This window comes from Pholcus phalangioides, unplaced genomic scaffold (assembly GCF_987345545.1).
Source record: "Pholcus phalangioides strain wild (caught in Gottingen) unplaced genomic scaffold, Ppha-v1.0 ptg000001l_1, whole genome shotgun sequence".
NCBI classification, from domain to species: domain Eukaryota; kingdom Metazoa; phylum Arthropoda; class Arachnida; order Araneae; family Pholcidae; genus Pholcus; species Pholcus phalangioides.
Genome location: NW_028301594.1, coordinates 3138714 through 3157625, shown reverse-complemented (window position 1 = coordinate 3157625; position 18912 = coordinate 3138714). Strand labels below are relative to the sequence as shown.

The 18912-nt window shown below is 36.5% G+C and overlaps 1 protein-coding gene across 4 annotated transcripts in view; it reads right to left on the bottom strand.

The window, feature by feature from the left end:
• The window catches only part of LOC149089689 (mitochondrial sodium/calcium exchanger protein-like), a 73202-nt gene that overhangs the window by 39838 nt on the left and 14452 nt on the right, over positions 1-18912 (bottom strand). For 2 of the 4 annotated variants that reach the window (XM_089237783.1, XM_089237613.1), the window contains exons 2-5: positions 8346-8498; positions 5657-5709; positions 4737-4794; positions 3354-3456 (exon numbers count right to left, since the gene is read on the bottom strand). In XM_089237783.1, the coding sequence (XP_089093909.1) occupies positions 3354-3456; positions 4737-4794; positions 5657-5709; positions 8346-8498 (367 nt within the window). Of the gene's footprint in view, positions 1-3353; positions 3457-4736; positions 4795-5656; positions 5710-8345; positions 8499-11174; positions 11765-18912 lie in introns of those variants that run through there. The other 2 variants (XM_089237698.1, XM_089237529.1) reach the window with 2 other exon arrangements.

Here is an 18912-nt window from a genome sequence, read left to right as displayed (position 1 = left end):
CAAAACATTTCAGACCGCATTTAAAAATATTCGAATCAATATTTCATCATGACATTAGGAAACACAAGTCGATTCAATGAAGACTAGTGACGATTTCTAAAATTACTGATTTAAAAAAACGACAAGATCCAAGTTAAGAAATTCCAGGATATGACAAGCATGTTCAGCATATCGTCCCCCACCCCCTTATACCAGAGACATGAATGTACAAATTTTCACTTTTCAGTTCATCAGCTGGTTGGATCACTTATTTTACTATCTAAGTTTTTTCAGAAACGCAAATGCTTAACCCCTATATTGGAACACACTTTACAAAACATTCCAGGAGAAAAACTTCGGTGCAAGTAACATGGGTAGAGTAAACATTCAAAAATCGTATTGCAAGCCCTAGCAATTTGAACATTCATGTTTCTGGCAAAGAGGGACGATATTAAACAGCTTCAAGCGGGCCGGCATTTATTTCTTTATCGATTTCTATGTTTGTTTGCATCCATTGATAGATACGTGAAATGAATAGAATATACAAGGCGTCCATAATTAAAAGAACCTATTTTAAAGTAGCCTACAGGCGAAACCAGTCATCAGAAAATTGTGAGATTTTGCGGAGGACTTCATGAAATGAGGGGATTTGCTTCGGGGGGATTAGTTGCACATGTCTCACCAGGGCGCTTTATTAAGAAATGAAACATTTGGGTAAATGTTTGCAATTTTAACAATTGTTAAACACTTTTACAATTTACGACTACGCTTTCTTTCAAATTTTGAAGATGTAGATGTAGATGTCTTTACAAAACAATCGTTCAAGTCATTTTCCAGAAACATGCGTGATTTCAGGAAATTCTTTCCCGAAATATGGCAGTTACCAGTCCACTTATATGAGAAAAGACTTCGGAATTTGCATGTACATTTGGATTCGGAATCTTTCAAGAATTGCGCGTGCATACTTTAGAGAAAATTTCCACGGCTTCCACGATATTGTACAAAAAATATAAAGTAAAAGAATTTCGTATTATTTACCTGAAATATGCTAAATAAGTAAAGCTTATTCAAAAGAGAATGCAATGCCTAATTAGTTCGAGTTATTTTTCAAATTTAACTTCATTTTCTTTATTACTTAGAATGTAAATAAGTAATTTTTTCTTTAGAATCAAATTCCGCTGCAACGAAATTTTTCAAAAGACGTTAAAATTCGTAAAATTTGAAGCGTTCCTTCCTTCATAACGAAATTTTGTAATGACGAAGTGCTTATTCAGTCCCTTGGAGTTGGTTATAACGGGATTGGTCTGTAACCTACATGTACAACATTAAATAACATGGTTCTGCCAGCAAAGGGGAGGCCACGGTGACAATTTTCATCTGTAAGGCGAGATGAGACAGAAAAGTTTAAAAGACTGATCTACAGTTATGCGCATTTGTGTGCGAACAATAGTACAACAGTAGAAGTAGTTCAGTTACTGGGTAACATTTAAGGTTAGCCCACATTTGACATTTTGCTAACGGAACAATATCTACCAAAAAATAAATGAAATAAAAAATAAACGAAAATATAGTGGATGATATAAAGCATATACACACACACAGTGTAGAGGAAAAAATGATTCAAAGAATGGACGAAGATTCGCCAACAGCGAAACAATCGTTGGAAACCCTGGATGTAATCAGCAGGGCTCTTGAACATAGAAGTACATCTGAAAGTTTATGGGCTATTCTATGACTTAGAAAAATATATGCACAAACTTATTCAAAAATATTCAACCAAATGACATTGAAAATTATTTTACTGTTCGTGAATGATGAACAACGAAAAGTCTGAAAAGTTGAACTATGAATTCGTAGCTCAATTTTAAACATTAATATTTGAACTATTAATTCAAAATTTTAAGAATTAAAGTATTTTTATGACATGAATGTCGCTCTCCACTTGTTAATACAAGATATACGGAAGACTGGATGTTGTGAAGATATTTATTATTTGAGATGTTAATTTTTTAAGGAAGGAAAAAACTCATCTCTGCCTCTACCGGCAATCGAGGGACCCGGGTTCGACTCCCGGTAGAGGCAGAGATTAGTTTTTTCCTTCCTTAAAAAATTAACATCTCAAATAATAAATATCTTCACAACATCCAGTCTTCCGTATATCTTGTAAAGTATTTTTGATATGAAATCTCTACTCTCATATATATTTATTTAAATACTCTTTAAGGCGACTGCCTACTTTTTTGAGATACTTTTGTTTTAGGTCATTTTTTGAATAGACGAATGTGATTTTGGTTTTGGATATGGTATAATATCTTTAAAAGTAAATTTTATTTCATGAATATTTTTGCAAAATTTAAAAATTAATTAATTTCAAAATTTATTTTGCAGAATTTAAAATGTTCTGGAGTGAAAGATGACATGACCACAAAAGCGGTCGTGAAATTATGACGATGATGTGAACAAGTAAAAGCATGAGCAATGGGCTTTGACAATGAGGACACTGGTTGACTCTCGTAATAAAAGATATGATTGTGTGAGACGACTGTGTCCTATGCGCGAGCAGGACTTCCTCCTTTCGGTTAGTCCTGCAGCTCGGATGCTAATGACCGATTGTAGGCTTGATGGCATGTAATTTATTTTTTATTTTGTTATTCCAATGATCCTGCCTGCGGCGATACATCACTTCTCAGAGGATTAAGAAGTGGCCAACTGGCAAGGGCCAAAAGACAATTGTCAATGTTAGGCGTTGTTCAAGCTGCGGTGTGTGTCCCTTTCTCATTGCTCGGAATTTCAACATGATTTGACACGTGTCAAACTTTTACTTTAGTATCGTGATGTGTAAGATAATGAACTTCATGAAGAATGGCATGAATAAATGGATTAATGTGAAATGTTAATGAACACAGTGCTTGTAATTCGCTCACAGAGTCACTATAGATTATTATTATTATGCATCGTTGGTGGCGTTTGCGTCGTGCATGACGGAGAACCTGAAGAAGAGCGTCCAGTTCCACTGAATAAATGGAAAATATATCTGGTAGTTCGAGAGATGTCTGCTCACTGCAGATGTAGGCACAACCGACATGACCTCTTTGAGCCGTCGGTATATATGGGAAAGTACCTATGGTACCTACTCTTGTGTTTTAGTTAATTTTTACATGATTAGATTTCAAATCACGGGCCACATCAGATGATTCCGAGGAGCACGTTTTCCACGATGATTCCGAGGACCACGTTTTCCACGATGATTCGTAGGCCATGGGTTGAGCATGTATGATGCATAAATATATTACAACAGTACTCTGCATATTTTATATGACTATAAAAAATTTATCATTTATCATTATGAAGAAAATTAGATATTGTCCACTTACCAATGAGTCCACCGATTACCATTTCGGTTTTCTTCTGTTGAATACCAGCGATAGCTGCGAATATATCGGGTGACCCATTGCCAAATGCCAATAGTGTTACACCCTGTTTGATCAAAGTAAAGGAACTTACAGCCGATGTCCCAAGTTATATAAATATTCAGCAGAGACATTTACTTCTACATATATTTATTACTTTTGTGTGGTAATCTCTTGAACAGAAAAAAAATTTAATACCTAAATTAAAAACTTATTACAAAGTTAAACTAAAAATTAATAATTTTGTTAAAATGCTGGTGAAAAATACTGTACGTAGAAAATGTAGGTACATAAAAATTAAATTCATCTCCAAACGACAGTATTTAAAATATGCAATGCTTAAATCGCCATTTATATCACTTGATTCTTTGAGGGGCGCTATTTATTTTCTGCAATGTTTAATGAAACAACTTGATAAACGTAATGTCTAAACCTTATGTAAGAGAGTTAAATATATGGGGAGATTTTTTTTCCATTCCTGAGAGGGAAGGTGGTTGGTGGTTTAGCGCCCTTGTACACCATGATATTGATCAATTTTCAAGATGGCAGTTTTATATCAAAAATATAAATAAGCAATGATTATTTATCATTTTTCATTGATAAAGATTTATAAATAATGAAAGTTTTCAGAAACTTTTAGGTCATTAAAATTTACAACGACAAATCTGGTACTTTTCTGATTCTATTTGGTGCGATTTTGTATCAGCCAGTACTGAACATGAAAAAAATGTGCGAAATAAAACCATAAAGTACAGAAAGTAATTTAGAAAGTTTCAATAAAAGTTTGTATTCAAATCTATTCGTATTATTCATTTCTTCTTACTTTCACAAATCTTCGAATTTCTGAAATCACGCGACACCCTTCTGGAAAGAACACAGTAGCATTTTACAAGTAATGCACATAGTAACTGTTCAGTGGGGCTTCTCTTAGCTAGTACTGGCATTCTATGGTACGTTTTGCATTTTACTGGTACGTGTATGTTACGTTTTGTCTTTTTCTGAAGAAAAAGTGGAACACCAACCTACCCAAAAACACATAATTCAGTCCCCCTCCCCCTTGCAAGCATATCATATCAGCCTAGCAAGCTCTAATTGCCCACTTGAAAAAATATATATTTAGAATTTATGTACGATTTTTCTTGGTTTTATGGTTTTAGTAAATAAGGGAGTATATAACTGAAAAAAATTATGTTTCATCCAAGTTAAATTTCGGAGATTAAATGTTTTATTAGATCTTAGAAAACATATTTTACCAGATCACCCACCCCTGAACCATCAACTGACTGAGAAAAAAAAATTTAACCGCCCCTCAAGAGGTTAAAGAAAATGCATCACACAAAAGGATACGGCAACGTTTTGAGACATCTTGAGTGTTTTGGAAATGATGAACAGCGAAGGACAGAGGCTGTAAGTAAACAAATATCATCAACTCTCGTTAAACATGATCATGTTTCATCGATACAATTTATGCTTATTAAAGCCTGTATGATACCTATATCCCGCGTGAGCATTCTATACAGAACTATACACAGAATATACCGTATATACATGGTGAATAGGCAACAGGGCGTATGGTATTTTACTGGAAAACCGTTGATCCTGGGGGCATACTTTTTCAATTAGAAAAAGTATCCAAATAATGTGTAGTACTCATATTTGTCATTCGTGTTGCAAGGGGTTGTATAGTTATTAAAATAAAAATTTTAACTGTCAAACGGACACCCCTTGCTCATGAACCCAATTACAAAGTTATTGTCCTGTTTCTGCTGGTGCTGTCAAAAAATTCCATTTTTGAGTGCAATATTCACTGAGATATTGGAATTCGAAAAATGCCGGACAGTTGGGGGGGGGGACGGCGTTAAATACGGATAAATCGCTTTACTCGCATTTAACACCGCTTTTATTCCAATGTCTCAGTGAATATTGCACTCAATAACATGGAATATTTTTTTGTTGGCATCAGAAGAAATGGGACAACAACTTTGTAATTGAGTTCTTCAGCACAGTGCGTCGGCGTAAAAAGTGGATTTTTTTTAAATAACGATACATATCCCCTTGTAACATGATGACATATCTGAGTACTACACGTTATGTGGATACTTTTTTCTAATTGAAAGTTTGCCTCTAAGATCAATGGTTTGCCAGTAAAAGACCATACGCCTTGTTGCCTATGCACCTTGTATATGTGTTATACTTTTTTCTCAAAATCTACGAAATTCGCAATAATGAGGTGTATTAAACTGCCATTTCTTTCGTTAGCAACTTACAAGTCATTGGCAGTGATTCCGAGACCAGCGAAAAGTATCAGAAGCCAAGCAACCTGGAAGAAAACAATGAAAAAACAATTGTTATATGATTAATATTTTCATAAGTTTGCGGTGAATCTCTGTGGGGGGGGAGCCAAAAAATGAAAAATAGTATCTGTCAACAGTGTGAGAACTGACCACACGGACGGGGAAACACGAGGACACTGGTTCCTCCCTACTGTCCGCTAATGAATCTTAAAAGATGCGCATGCAATTAGTGTAGTGTTGATTCCAATATACCCGGAAGCTAGATAGGTGAATCTATTGAGGCCGAATTAGAGAAAGGTCTAACAAAAGCGAGAAAATTTGCCATTCATTGTGACCACAGGAACGTGAACACAAACCAAGACTAGTCCTGGTTTTGGTCTATTAATGGATCGTAAAAAATGTGAGAACAGTTATTAATAATTTCCGTAACAATTTAATGTGAATGTATTTCTCAATCAAGATTTAAAACTATTATTGAAAGCTGATAAGTTTATACTTATGAATATCCGTAGATATGTAAATACAACATTCGGTATTTATTTCCCTGTTTAAAGAAGGAGGATTAGTTATACGTAAAAAACGGTAAGATATAGCACGTTTAAGCCTTTAAAATGGGTAAAAATAAATTAAAAAATTTAAGAAAAATCGCTTCTGGACGTACGGTGTGCTCCAAGAACAACGTCAAAAAGTATTAAAAGTAAATTAAGTAAAATGAAAAAAGTATGACATTGAGCTGTGATAATTTCTGTAGAATGCTGATTGGAAGACGAGTCTAGCTGCAGTGTTTAGCGGGTTGAATATTGTCAGAACGCGTATGAAAGGAGGCGATTTTCTTTCGGTAAAGTGTATTTTCGGTTGTTACGTTTGCAACTTATCGCCAAAAGTATAATACATATATATATATACAGTATTTATTATTTAAGGAGCTCTATGTTATTGTCATCTTGATGCAGCTGAACCACATTTAAATTAAATCAGAAAAAAATGAATCAATAAATGGTAATTTATTGTACGGGGCGCCCCCGTCTCTCCACGTTCGCCTTTTGGAAACAACCCCCCTAGCCCAGTGCATCAGGTGATTGGTGGTGAAATGTAAATGAAAACAGTGAATCGCATTTAACTTGTGCAACAGTTTAAAGAAAATTGAATGCAATAAAAAAAATCAAATTTTATTTAAAAAAATCAAATTTTACTAAAATTTAAAAAAAATCAAATTTTACTAAAATTTAAAAAAAAATCAAATTTTACTGAAATTAAAAATAAATAAATTTTACTACAGTTAAAGAAATTTGAAATTGAAAATTACACATTGAAAAATGGCAATGGTAATGAGGGAAAAATATCTCAGCCGTGTTTGAGGGAATCGAGCCCTCAACCTTAGCTATACTCTAACCCCTTTACCAATTGCGGATGTCGGTTTCTTGTAGGATTAAGGATTATTAAACGTCGCCAAAAAATTAATGTTAGCGCCAACCAACAGTCGCCAGAAAAGCGCGCGCGCCAATCACGCGCTTGTTCGTTCTGACAATGTTCAACATACTCAACACTGCAGCTAGACGCTTTGATTGGAAGAAAAAATACGGGTAAATCAAATTAAAATTTCTATTTCGTCGTCAATGGGAAAAAATTCTTTCGCACAAAAACATTCCACATGCTTCTCTCTGTTATATCGAGTAAACGCATTCTGTAATATTTGAATGGATGCTCGTCCAGATAGTGATGATTGAAATTTATTCATTTTTTTTTACAAATATCTTCATATTCTAATTGAGACTTCTTCATTGTAGCACATAAAAATTTACAATAATCGAAAATTTCAATCCCATCGATATCCGACAAATTTCCATTCAAATATCACGCAGTAAATTTCTCCTTATACAAAATTTCTTACAAAAAAACAGGATTTCAAATATTTTTTTGACTTTTATTTTCCATTCAGTTACCATTTTACTGCACAGCTCACAATTTTCACTTTGTTACTGATATTTTTCCATATTTTATTTTAATTTTAAAAAAATCAATCACAGAATTTTTATTATCGGTAAACGTGATAAATGCGGTTATTATGCATCCATACCAAGCATTTTGGTTAAGTTTAAGAAATTTCTCTAAGTAAGTCTCACTTTTACCGACGATTATGCATAGTTACTCAATCGTCGCGTCGTTGGTAAACATGATAAATCGTACTATAAGATATACTATACATGATATTTCACACATGCATTGTATCATTATATCGGGTACGATCGTAAAACTTGTTATCGTTATATCGGGGTGTAACTATTTTCATTACACATACTGAACTCTGAATTTTTTTCATGTTTATCAAATTCACCAATTACACACGGATATTATGCATAATCACAGACAAAGCAGATAAATTTCAAGTATTTTTGAAATTTACCACGACACTTGTTCTTGTACATAATTGCCGGTAAAAGTGATAATGTTTTTAGTATTTATGAAATTTACCGACACTTGAGTATTATGAATATTCACCGGTAAAAGCGATAAGTTTATCAAACTTAACAAGACGATTGGTAAATGTGCACAATTACCGGTTATTATGCGCAATAACCGATTCATCGCACTTTTCATACATATATTTTCGCTCACTCTTCATGAACACTCTTATAAATAAGTTATAACGAGGGGAACTCACGCTGATAGCAACCATAGACGTAACTCCGTTCGGTCCGAGTAGACAGAACATGTACTCGGTGTACTCGAAGTATCCGATACCCGCTCTGCAGTCCGAGGTGTTCTTGATGAAATCGCATTTCTCTTCGATACTCAGATGGTTCACCTGACGGCACTGTCACAAAAAAAGAATAATTCCACACGTTAATTAACAATATAATTATCCCACGAATAAATCAAACTTCTAGGACAAACTACTTTACCGACAATATACAAGGTTTACAGAGAGAGAGAGAGATATCTTTTCCTCAGCCCAATATCGGATACAGTTATTTTCTGGATATTATGCTGAGATGAACTCGGAAAGAAAACTCATCATGTCTCCGCCGGGACTCGAACCCAGGTTCTCTTGCACACCGAGCAAGCATGCTACCATCTACACCCCTGGAGACACGACCCTGCCTTCCTTATTTCACGCACTGTGGCATGAGACGCTGAAATATAGACATTAGTAGCCTCTCTTAACTTCAGGAAATGGCCACCAGGTGGGACGGTATGCAAGAGGATCTGGGTTCGAGTTCCGGCGGAGACATGATAACTTTTCTTTCCGAGTTCACCTCAGCATAATATCCAAAAAAAGCCTGTTTCCTTAATATATAGAGTGTTCTGTAAGTCCTTATTCAGCCTTTTTCTCATAGAGAAGCCATCTCTCGAAGAGGTATGGTTCAAAATGCATTCAGATGTGCCGCGGACCTACTTCAGTGATGTCCCACGGGCCACTTAAATGCTCTGGAATTGTGCCACGGGTCATTTAAGCGATTTGTAAATGTGCCACTTAGTTAATTTTTACAAAATTAGGTTTTGAGGTGGGGGACAAGCCACATCAGACAACCTTCAGGGCCACATTTGGTCTGCGGGTCAAGGGTTTACCATATATGGCTTGAAGGGAGGGTCGCAATGAATTTTTTAAAGAGAAAATTTCTGAGTTTTTACCCTTCAAACAGCATTGAAATTAACAGAAATATCGATTATAATAACATAATATAAAAGTATTTTCTTTCGAAATTTTAATTTTTTTCATGTTTTTTACATTAAAAAATGGGGTTTTTTTCGTCTGGGGGGAGGCGAACGAGCCTCCTATGTCCCCCCTCCCACGTACGTTTCTGATCCCACCAATATGCGTTAGGTGGGGACAGTGCTGACGAAATTTTGCTGACGGGGGGAGAGAGAGTCAGAATTTTGCTGCCAAGGGGGAGGGATCAAAAATGGCTAAAAATTTGCTGACGTAATACTTGAACAGCCCCATATATATATATATCAGCACTGGACGCACCTGTTTCCCGACCTGCCGGGGCTTGTAAAAATTTTCACTGATCATACACACTTTCAACCAAGCATTCTACGCTAGAATATGGAAAGTGAATTCCGGCGTCTAAATTCTTGAAGAGATTCATCCAGCCCTGATATAGATGAAGATGTTCTTTAAACAATTTTCTTGCTTTATCACAATATCTTAGGATCGGATTATTAAGGATCAAAATCTTAGAATTCTTCAGTTAATCCTTAACCCATTAACGACGACTTTGATTTTTTTAAAACAAAAAATAATGAGTGGAACCACTTTCACCATTTATTGGCAAAGAAAAAACTTAAAATTTAGAATGGCAACCGGCGTTAATGGGTTAAATGCTCAATTTTTTTAAATTTATTTTTGTCTATTTTATTTTTTGAGTCGATCATTTCTTTCATAGTTAATGACACATATTTGAAAAAAAACATTTAAAAAAACACGCTTCGAATTGTACTGCTCATGCAGAGCGTTATTGAAGGCGTGCGAAGCCACAAAAAATTGTACATAAAATGAATATTATTGAAAAGTAATATTACTTTGAAAATATATACCTTCTTTATGATTAATTCAAACCATAGTGAAAAAAATTGTAATTTCGAACCTCAAAGTGAAAAAAAGAAATTCAAACAAAACATGTTAAGGTTGTCGCTACCCTTTTTTAAAAACTTTCTTATACAAATACAACGCCACAACAGGCAAAATGACCAATGAAGTGGCTGGGAGAATGATTATTGAAAATTTATGCAGAAAGAGAGAGATTATTAAAAATTTTATTTATCCATTGAGTTATTTCAAATTTTTACCGCATATATTTGATTGTGAGTGCTAACCTATATTCCGGTACAAACTTTTACATGTCTCCATGAATTTCACAAAATTTCAAAGAAGAATGCATTAAATACATCTTCGCGCATGATAAAATTGCGTGAAATCAATGTAATTGAATAAAAAAAATGATTCAAAATAAAGAAAACTGTTCATTTCATAAAATGATAAAAAAATATTGAGATTTTATCGACTTAATCTTATCCAAAATTAAATTTGAATCTCCAAAATTTTTAAAATTTTAAAAATTTTAACTTTTTTTTTATAGTCCAAGTATTAATGAATGGCGGTAAAATCTTTTATGTAATCTTATGAATGAAAGTTTCCTTTATTCTGAATCGATTTTTATTCAATTTTATTGATGCCATGTTATTTTATCATGCGCACAAGCTATTTTTTTAATGAGTTTTTTTTTAATATGAAAAAAAATTAGCGAAATTAGCGAAATCACGGCCACACATGCTCCGCAACAAGGATTTGTTGCCATTAATTGGAACATACACCAGAAAATTCAAAACAAAATAGAATGTTACCTGACCTTACGTGCAAAGACGATTCTGAATTTTTACCTTCAAACTGGTCTCAGTAATGAACGCTTAAAAAACCCTTTTGAACGTATGCAAAGCAAAACATTCAAGGGTTAAATAGCCATAGATGTAAGAATCGATAACTTACCGGGATGACTTCGTTCGTATGGTTGGAATCCATGAACATGGTAACATCAATAGCCTGCATGTTGGGTGTGCTTTATTTTATTTCCCTCAAAGAAATTGATTCTGAGATCAACGGTGTGTATAAATTTATTTTCTTCCAGTAAAAATGAGTCAACTTGTTCAACGCAAATGCTCGGTGTCAAAAGTTTTCAAGAACCTAAGGGGACCGCTATCGGCAGAAGCTAATTTCTTAAAGTACCGTCGCCTATACCTTCGGATTAGCAATTTGCTTTTACTAGAGGTGAAATTTTTCCTCCTATTGACGAGTTCTATCCGTCTCCTATACCTGCGGACCAAGTGCTTGTTTTTCTTGCGTCTTAGGGCCGAAAGCGCGTACGTTGAATACATCACATGAGGAAAAATTATTTTGGAAAGGAATAATTCCGGTGTAGGAATCGACTTTATATAGACTCGTGGTATCTAGAATTTTTTTGATGCGCATGTGGTTCGGGGATATCAGTCGATTCCACCGACTTCTCTCCACGTTCCACCGCGTGCCCCTTTCAGTTTTATATCAAAAACCTGGACGGATGACGATAATATCGCACACACACACACACGGAGAATCATTTTTATTTTATTTTTTCGGGGCTACTGTGGTGAATCTTATCACTGACGTTAGTGCGATCTCTTGGGAAACTTTTATTTGATGATTTACCTGACAAACATCACTATCAGGCAATACGAAAAAAACAACAACCTTTTTACTGGGCATGAATTCATTCCATTGTGTTTGTAAAATGTGCTTTTTTTTTTCTTTTTTTGAATATATTTTCTCTTATTTTAAACGCGAAGACATAACGCTCCAAAAATGTTGAGCACGAAATGCAAATTCTCCGGTTTCGAGCGGATGCGTTGACATTATTGCGATACAAACTTCTCTGTTGTCTCTTGATGAGGAACACGTGATTGGCTGCTATCCAAAAATACAAAACCTACAACAAGACAAATAGGTGGTAGAAATAGCGTGTTTGTGTCTAAATGCCGTTTGTTTTCGATTCATTCAATCTTTAAAGAAATGTATACGGATAAGAAATTACTACGAGACTCGTACATGTGTTGTTTTAGCGCGTTGCTGCGGATAGACCAAGTGTATCAAACATTTCTTTACCTTTATGTAATGTGTTCTACTCTGTTCACAAGCTAGTTTTGGTATTACATAATCATTTTGATCGGCAACCCTTTGCTGTTGTTACTCCTAATAGAGTAAGGTTCCCAGATGCTGCATATGAGCCATGGTTTCTTCGGGTATCAACAGTCTGCGCCTGGTTGTGCATCAGAACCTGACGAGTTCGTCTGCATTGGTGTCTTCAAAATACAGTCGACGCCGCTTATTAGAATCACCGAGAATGTTACCATTCGAATATTTTTATCATTTTTGCAAATAACGGAACGGGGCAATATCATACAGTGGGAAGAAATTTGTTTATATTTATTGGGACTTCGGATAATGTCATCGATTTTTTTCCGTCCAAAGTTTTTTTGCGCATTCTGAAGCTAAGGTTTAACCAGTTTTTGTTTTTTTCTGTAAGTGTATCTTCATCAGTCTGCAAAGCTATACAGGAGGCTAGAAGGTGTTCCCCTTCACTTCCTTTGTTGGTAAACATTTCCGTACTTAATGTCGTAATCAGTACGTAGTATTCACTCTGATCCATCTGCGTGTGGAGGTGTTTTTGCAAGGCCTTCCTTTTGTGAAAGCAAATGTATGACGAAAAAAGAAAGCCCTCTCCTTCAGTTCTTCATCAGTTTTTTTCAGTTGACCAGTTTCAAATTTCTTTTTCCGAGAGACTTTCTCAAGGGATCTATGAAACGCCTTGTGTAGACATTAAAACAAATATCGTAATTCGTGATATACATCAGACCGTTCCATACTAACGGCTCACAATGGCTGAATAAAAAAATGCAGGCTTTTAACTTAAAAGGGAAAAAAGTCCCGTTTTAAAAAAATGGAATGATTGGACAATTTGCAATGAATTGTATGGGAAAGAAAAATAGAGTTGTGTGTGTCCCGTTTTACCAATACCTGTTTACTATAGATTCCGTTTTGTTGAACAGGATGTATGGTCACCGCACTTGTGAACGGCACTTTTTGGATATAGTTATCAATCAGTTATTTTTATCGGAAACCCTTTGTCCTGAAGCGATCACATTAAGCGGTACTGACTGTTGTGATTTGAACCAAAAAATTAAAAAGCTGCAGCGTTACAGAGAAACATCTTTACCTGTATAACTACTGGTGCCAGCTCCTCTTTTGCAGAGAACGATGGCAATTGTATGCACTCAGCCATTACTGGTATTCAGATTTCAGGTTATCCATCTAATAGCCAAATTTCGATATTAGTTGAAATTACTGAAACGTTTTCACCGTGACACTTTTACTCAGACGTGTTACCCTTGGTTTCATATTTTAGAGAATGAACGTCCCCACTTGAAATTATGACTCAAATATTTTAGGGGCCATTCATGTATTACGTAAGCAGATTTTCAGCCATTATTGACCCCCCCCCCCCGTCAGCAAAGGTCAGCAAAACACTGAGCCCCTCGTCAGCAGCTTAGAATGTTTCATATCTTCAAAAAGGGGTGGTTGATGACGTAAGCAACCTTCAAACCCCCCTGCCCCCCCCCTTGTCATCAAAAGTCAGCAAATCCGAAACCTCTCCCGCCCCCCTCGATGTTGACGTAATACTTGAATGACCCCTTATAAGATATATACACATCAAATATAGCTTTCGGTAATACCTTATATTATGTATTTAGATCAACGACTCTCAATCCCTTTTCAAGCCTTGCCCACCAAAACAACTCTGAAATTCTGATGTCTCCCCCATAGTTTTGTCAAGGGGTACCCCTCCCTCCGTTGAAACTTCATATTTCCATTAATAAAGTGGTGTTTTTTTTATGTTAGTGCCATTCTTTTTTGCTTTGCCTCCTTAAATTTTAAAACTCGGGATCTTTGCGTCTCCCTTCTATTTCTGTCTACTTTTACTAAGTCAGAAGCAATGGTTGTTAATCAGGGTCTTTGGACAGACTTCAGGGGAGTCCGTGAGCTTGGATAAGAAAACAATTAAATCAGCATAGGCTTTCATAGACGGCGTCGAATTGAGAATAAGGACTTACCGGGCCAGGGGTCTACTGTTTCTTTCCGATGTTTCTCCTACAACTGTGGCGAGCATATTCAGAGGTGAGTCTGATACTACCGAGTGCCGACGACAATAATCTACAGGAAGTGAAGCTAGAAAAGTTGATAAAAAGGTCACCTCGTCGACACTCGGTAGTACCAGACTCACCTCTGATGATAGATGCCCACCACAACTGCGGGCGAAGCATAGGAAAGAAATAGCGGATCATGGCCGAACAGCTCCCGGTAAGGCCTTATTTTCAGTTAACTCATTGTTTTTACATTGCTATGTACGGAATTTTATTCTGTAAAGGAGTTCGTGACCTTCGTTTTTCTTCATTTTATAGTCGGAGGGGGAGTCAGTGCACTTACTGGCAGAAATTTTTCGTGGAACAGAAAACATCAAAAACCCTTAGTCAAACCTCTTCCATCGAAAGAGAAAAATAAAAGAAAGAAATCGTCAAGAAATTGTTTAAAAATTGAAAATTTGAACTGACATAAAAAATGGAGTTCTTCAAGGTTCCAGGCCTTCATGGAAAAACTCAAATTGTCCCCTTTAAAATCTAATTGTTCCTTTATGGGTCTCGGGTGAGAATCACCGCTGGGAAAAAATCACCGATTTAGATTCTCATAAAGATTTTCATAGTGCAGCACTTATTTCACCATTGAAGAAAAATTAATATTTTTTTCCCCATTACCACGAGTATGGAGCAAAAAAGATTGATGAAACCCCCCTCTATGTAATTATGTCCACAGTCTGTACGTCAGAATTTAACTGAACAGCAGAATATTATCGAAGCTTAAAATTTTATATGGTTTAGAAATTCTCTCTGAATGTGAACCAGGTTGTCGCACTGTATGTAAATTAGTTATAATGTCATCAAACATTCCTAATGCTTAATGAAAGGGCATTACTGAGCTTCAGCAAAAATGCCTTTCAGCACTCTGGTGTTTTGTAGCACTGGACGGAGCACTCTCAAAAAACTGCTTCAGAAATAAAACTCTCCAACATAGATTATTTGATTTTTTTCGAAAACATTTAACAAGAAAAAAAAAATCGAACGGAAAAATCGTCTGTTTCCACACTGTGCCGCGAATCTTGCTGGAGCCTCCGTCGCCAAAGCAATTAAAAAGAGCCTTTGGCAGCAATGGAGAGGCTGTGCACATACTGACACATGCCGATAAATGAGACAAGAGCCCACATTCCTTTTCCCTCAATTTTCACTTGTGTCAAGGATTCCCGGTTTTGCCTAAAGGGATGGAGTGTACCACAATGAATGAGTGAAACTTCATGCATCAATAAGGTACTCAGACACGTATGGGGCCATTCAAGTATTACATCAGCATCGATGGGGGGGGGGGTTCCCGATTTGCTGACTTTTGATGACAAGGGGGGAGGGAGGGTTTGGATAATGCTTATCCAAATAATGCTTTGGATGCACTTATCAACCAGCCTTTATGGAAACATGAAATTTTTTTACTGGCATCTTACTCGGTGCGCCAAAAACGAGAAAACCTTTCGATAGTTTGTGGGCACTTGAAATAACATTCCTCCCTATTGATAAGTGCCCTACAGAACCATTTTAGTGATCTCTAAATGTTTCGCGGATCCAATTGATCTGGAAATGCGTCCGGGCAGCTTAAGTGCTCTGGGACTGTGCCAGCATCACTCAAGTGATTCGTAATTATATACCGTGGATCACTTAAATAATCTGAGACTGTGCCACGGATAGCTTGAGTGATGTAGAACCGCACTGGGGGCCACTTAAGTGCTCTAAAACTGGGGCGTGTCACTCAAGGGATCTCTAAATGTGCCACGGATTGCTTAAGTGTTCTGGAACTGTGTCCCGGGTCATTTAAGTGATCTGAAAATGTGTCACGGGCTGCTTAAATGCTCTAGAAATGCACCACGGGACACTTAAGCGATCTGTAAATGTGCCGCTTAGTTCATTTTTACAAAATTAGGTTTAAGGAGGGCAGGCCGCATCAGATAACCCCCAGGGCCACATTTGCTCCGCGGGCTTATGCGATTTATCATTATATGGCTTAGAGGATGGGTCGCAATGAATTTATTAAAGATAAATTTTGAGTTTATGGCCTTCAAATAACATTGAAATTCACTGAAATTCATTATAATAACATATAAATGTATTTTCTTCCGAAATTTTAAGTTAAAAAATATTTTTTGCATTAAAAAAATAAATTTTTGATCGTTGAGGGGGGCGGGGCACGAGCCCCTCTATGCCCCCCCCCCCGTGTACGTCTCTGCAGAGTTTTGCTGACAAGGGGGGGGGGGTTCAAGAATGGCTAAAAATTTGCTTACGTAATACTTGAACGGCCCCTATGTTTCAATCGACTAAAGTGTGCCTTTGAGAAAAATTTGTTTTTCTTCTTTGTACCTGGCACCGGAGTCGGAAATATAATTTTCTGGTTTTTCGAATTTTGACCAGTGGCTGTGCGTGCATTTGTTTACTCCGAACTGTTTACCAAGACAAGGTATTGTTCCGCTGCATGTTTAGAGCTCCGTTTGAAGCAACCAGGTAAGCTATATGTAAATCTATACAGTCTACATAAGGGGTGCTCATTCTTTTTTACGAGAGTGTGGGCCACTTAAGTGATCTATAAATGTGCCACAGGCAACTCAAGTGAACTGGGAGTGTGCCATGGACCACTTATACAAATACAAATACAACGCCACAACAGGCAAATTGCCCAACGAGGTGGCTGACTTAAGAACATCATGGATCCTCGAGCCATTTTTGGAGGCCCCTACCTACTACTGCTACACTCCAAATGCACCCCCCCACGGAACCCCCCAACGAATCGGTACATGCGGGAATGTGCGTGTACGTGTAGTGCAACCTGACGTAAAGTTTGTTTCTGTGTAATGTTTGTTATGTGTAGTGCTGCCATCTGCCACCAGTTTTTTTTTTCTAACTATGAGTGAAGTGTTATGATTGAATGATTTATCGTTGTAGGACTGTTGCTCTCTGTGGCGAGACTTTTTAACGGGGAGATCGGCTCGCATTTGCGCCTTGAAGTTGGGAACCACAGAAAACCAATTTCAGCCGACCACCACTGTGGGGTTCGAACCCGGATCCTCGCATCGCGAGTCCGTCACTGTAACCACTCGACCACCACAGCGGCTCTTGAATTGTGTCACGCGTCACTGAAGTGATCTATGAACAGTAAAAGTCCGTTATAACGAATTTACAATCACGAGAAAAATGTTCGTTATGGCCGACTTCTCATTAGAAGAGAATTTCCATTTTTTGCTCTGTCAAGTTATGAAATTTTAGAAAGTGTTACTTTATCTGTATTAAAACATCCTTTAGATCATCAGTGGTTCTCAACCGGGGGCCATATACAAATACAAATACAAATACAACGCCACAACAGGCAAAATGCCCAACGAGGTGGCAGGCTATAGTCCGGAGCGGCTAATTTGGTGGGAATGAGTAGTCAAGAAAACTGGACTAGAATGAATGAATGAATTGCCGCAAAATTTGCATACCCCACAAAACGATAAATCCGCAGCCCGGGGGAAGCAAAGCTTTTATCGGGGGCCTAAAATTATGTGGTCCTTGTCAATTGTTCGAGTCTCGTAGAAAAATCAGGCTGAAATGAAGAAGAAAATCTTGCTGAACTGAACAAAAATATTCAGATTTATATAATTCATATAATCAAATATTGAGAATTTTTATTTCGGTGGTACTAAAGATCCTTTTTATTTTCCAGATAGTGGGTACATTCTCTTTAGTTTCACCTACACAGACCTGTTCTTCCCCTGTGCACAGAATTTCGATATCTGTGTGGAATGAGAAAAAGATCATACTACCTCTATACAATATAGGGAAATGTTTTTCTGCGCAGCAGAAACTCCGTGTTCACGGAAGTACTCTCGTTCTCTCAGTCATTCTCAGACTCCAAGTGTCCATATTTTGTAAACTTATTAACCATGATAAAAATTGTGTCTTTCTTTGTTATTTTCCCCCATAACCATCAAAAAGGTAGAAAGGAAATTTTACTACCCAAAATATGTCTTTTACAAAATAATTATACGGTACAGTATTACATTAAGAAACATCACTTAACTGAAGCTCCCAATCCGCCATCTATCAAAAAAACACACACACACAACGATCGATACTTCAAAACTGAATTTATGGAAAATAATGTGCACACATAAAAAAATAAATATAGTATGATATTAATAGATATTTTTTAGAAATAACATAAGTTGAATCGGCATACTTGCTACAAAATTTTAACAGTTTATGTTTAAATATAGTAAATTAACATCAGTAGCACACTCTTCTTATTGCGTCTGACTTAACAGCTTGTAAGGCCTATTGTAAGCCGCTGTAATCGCCTTTAGAGTAGAGCTCGGCGTAATTTACTTGCATTCCTGCTTAAAAAAACTGTGTGGTCCCAAATTTTTAATGTTTTTTGAGTATACTTGGGAAGTCAGTCAGGACAACAGAATTTAATTTATTTTGTCCTTTCCAAGCAGTTGGCATTTTTGTTCGTAGTATATGCGATCGAGGAAATATAGGCAAAAAATAATTTATTCTTTTTCAAA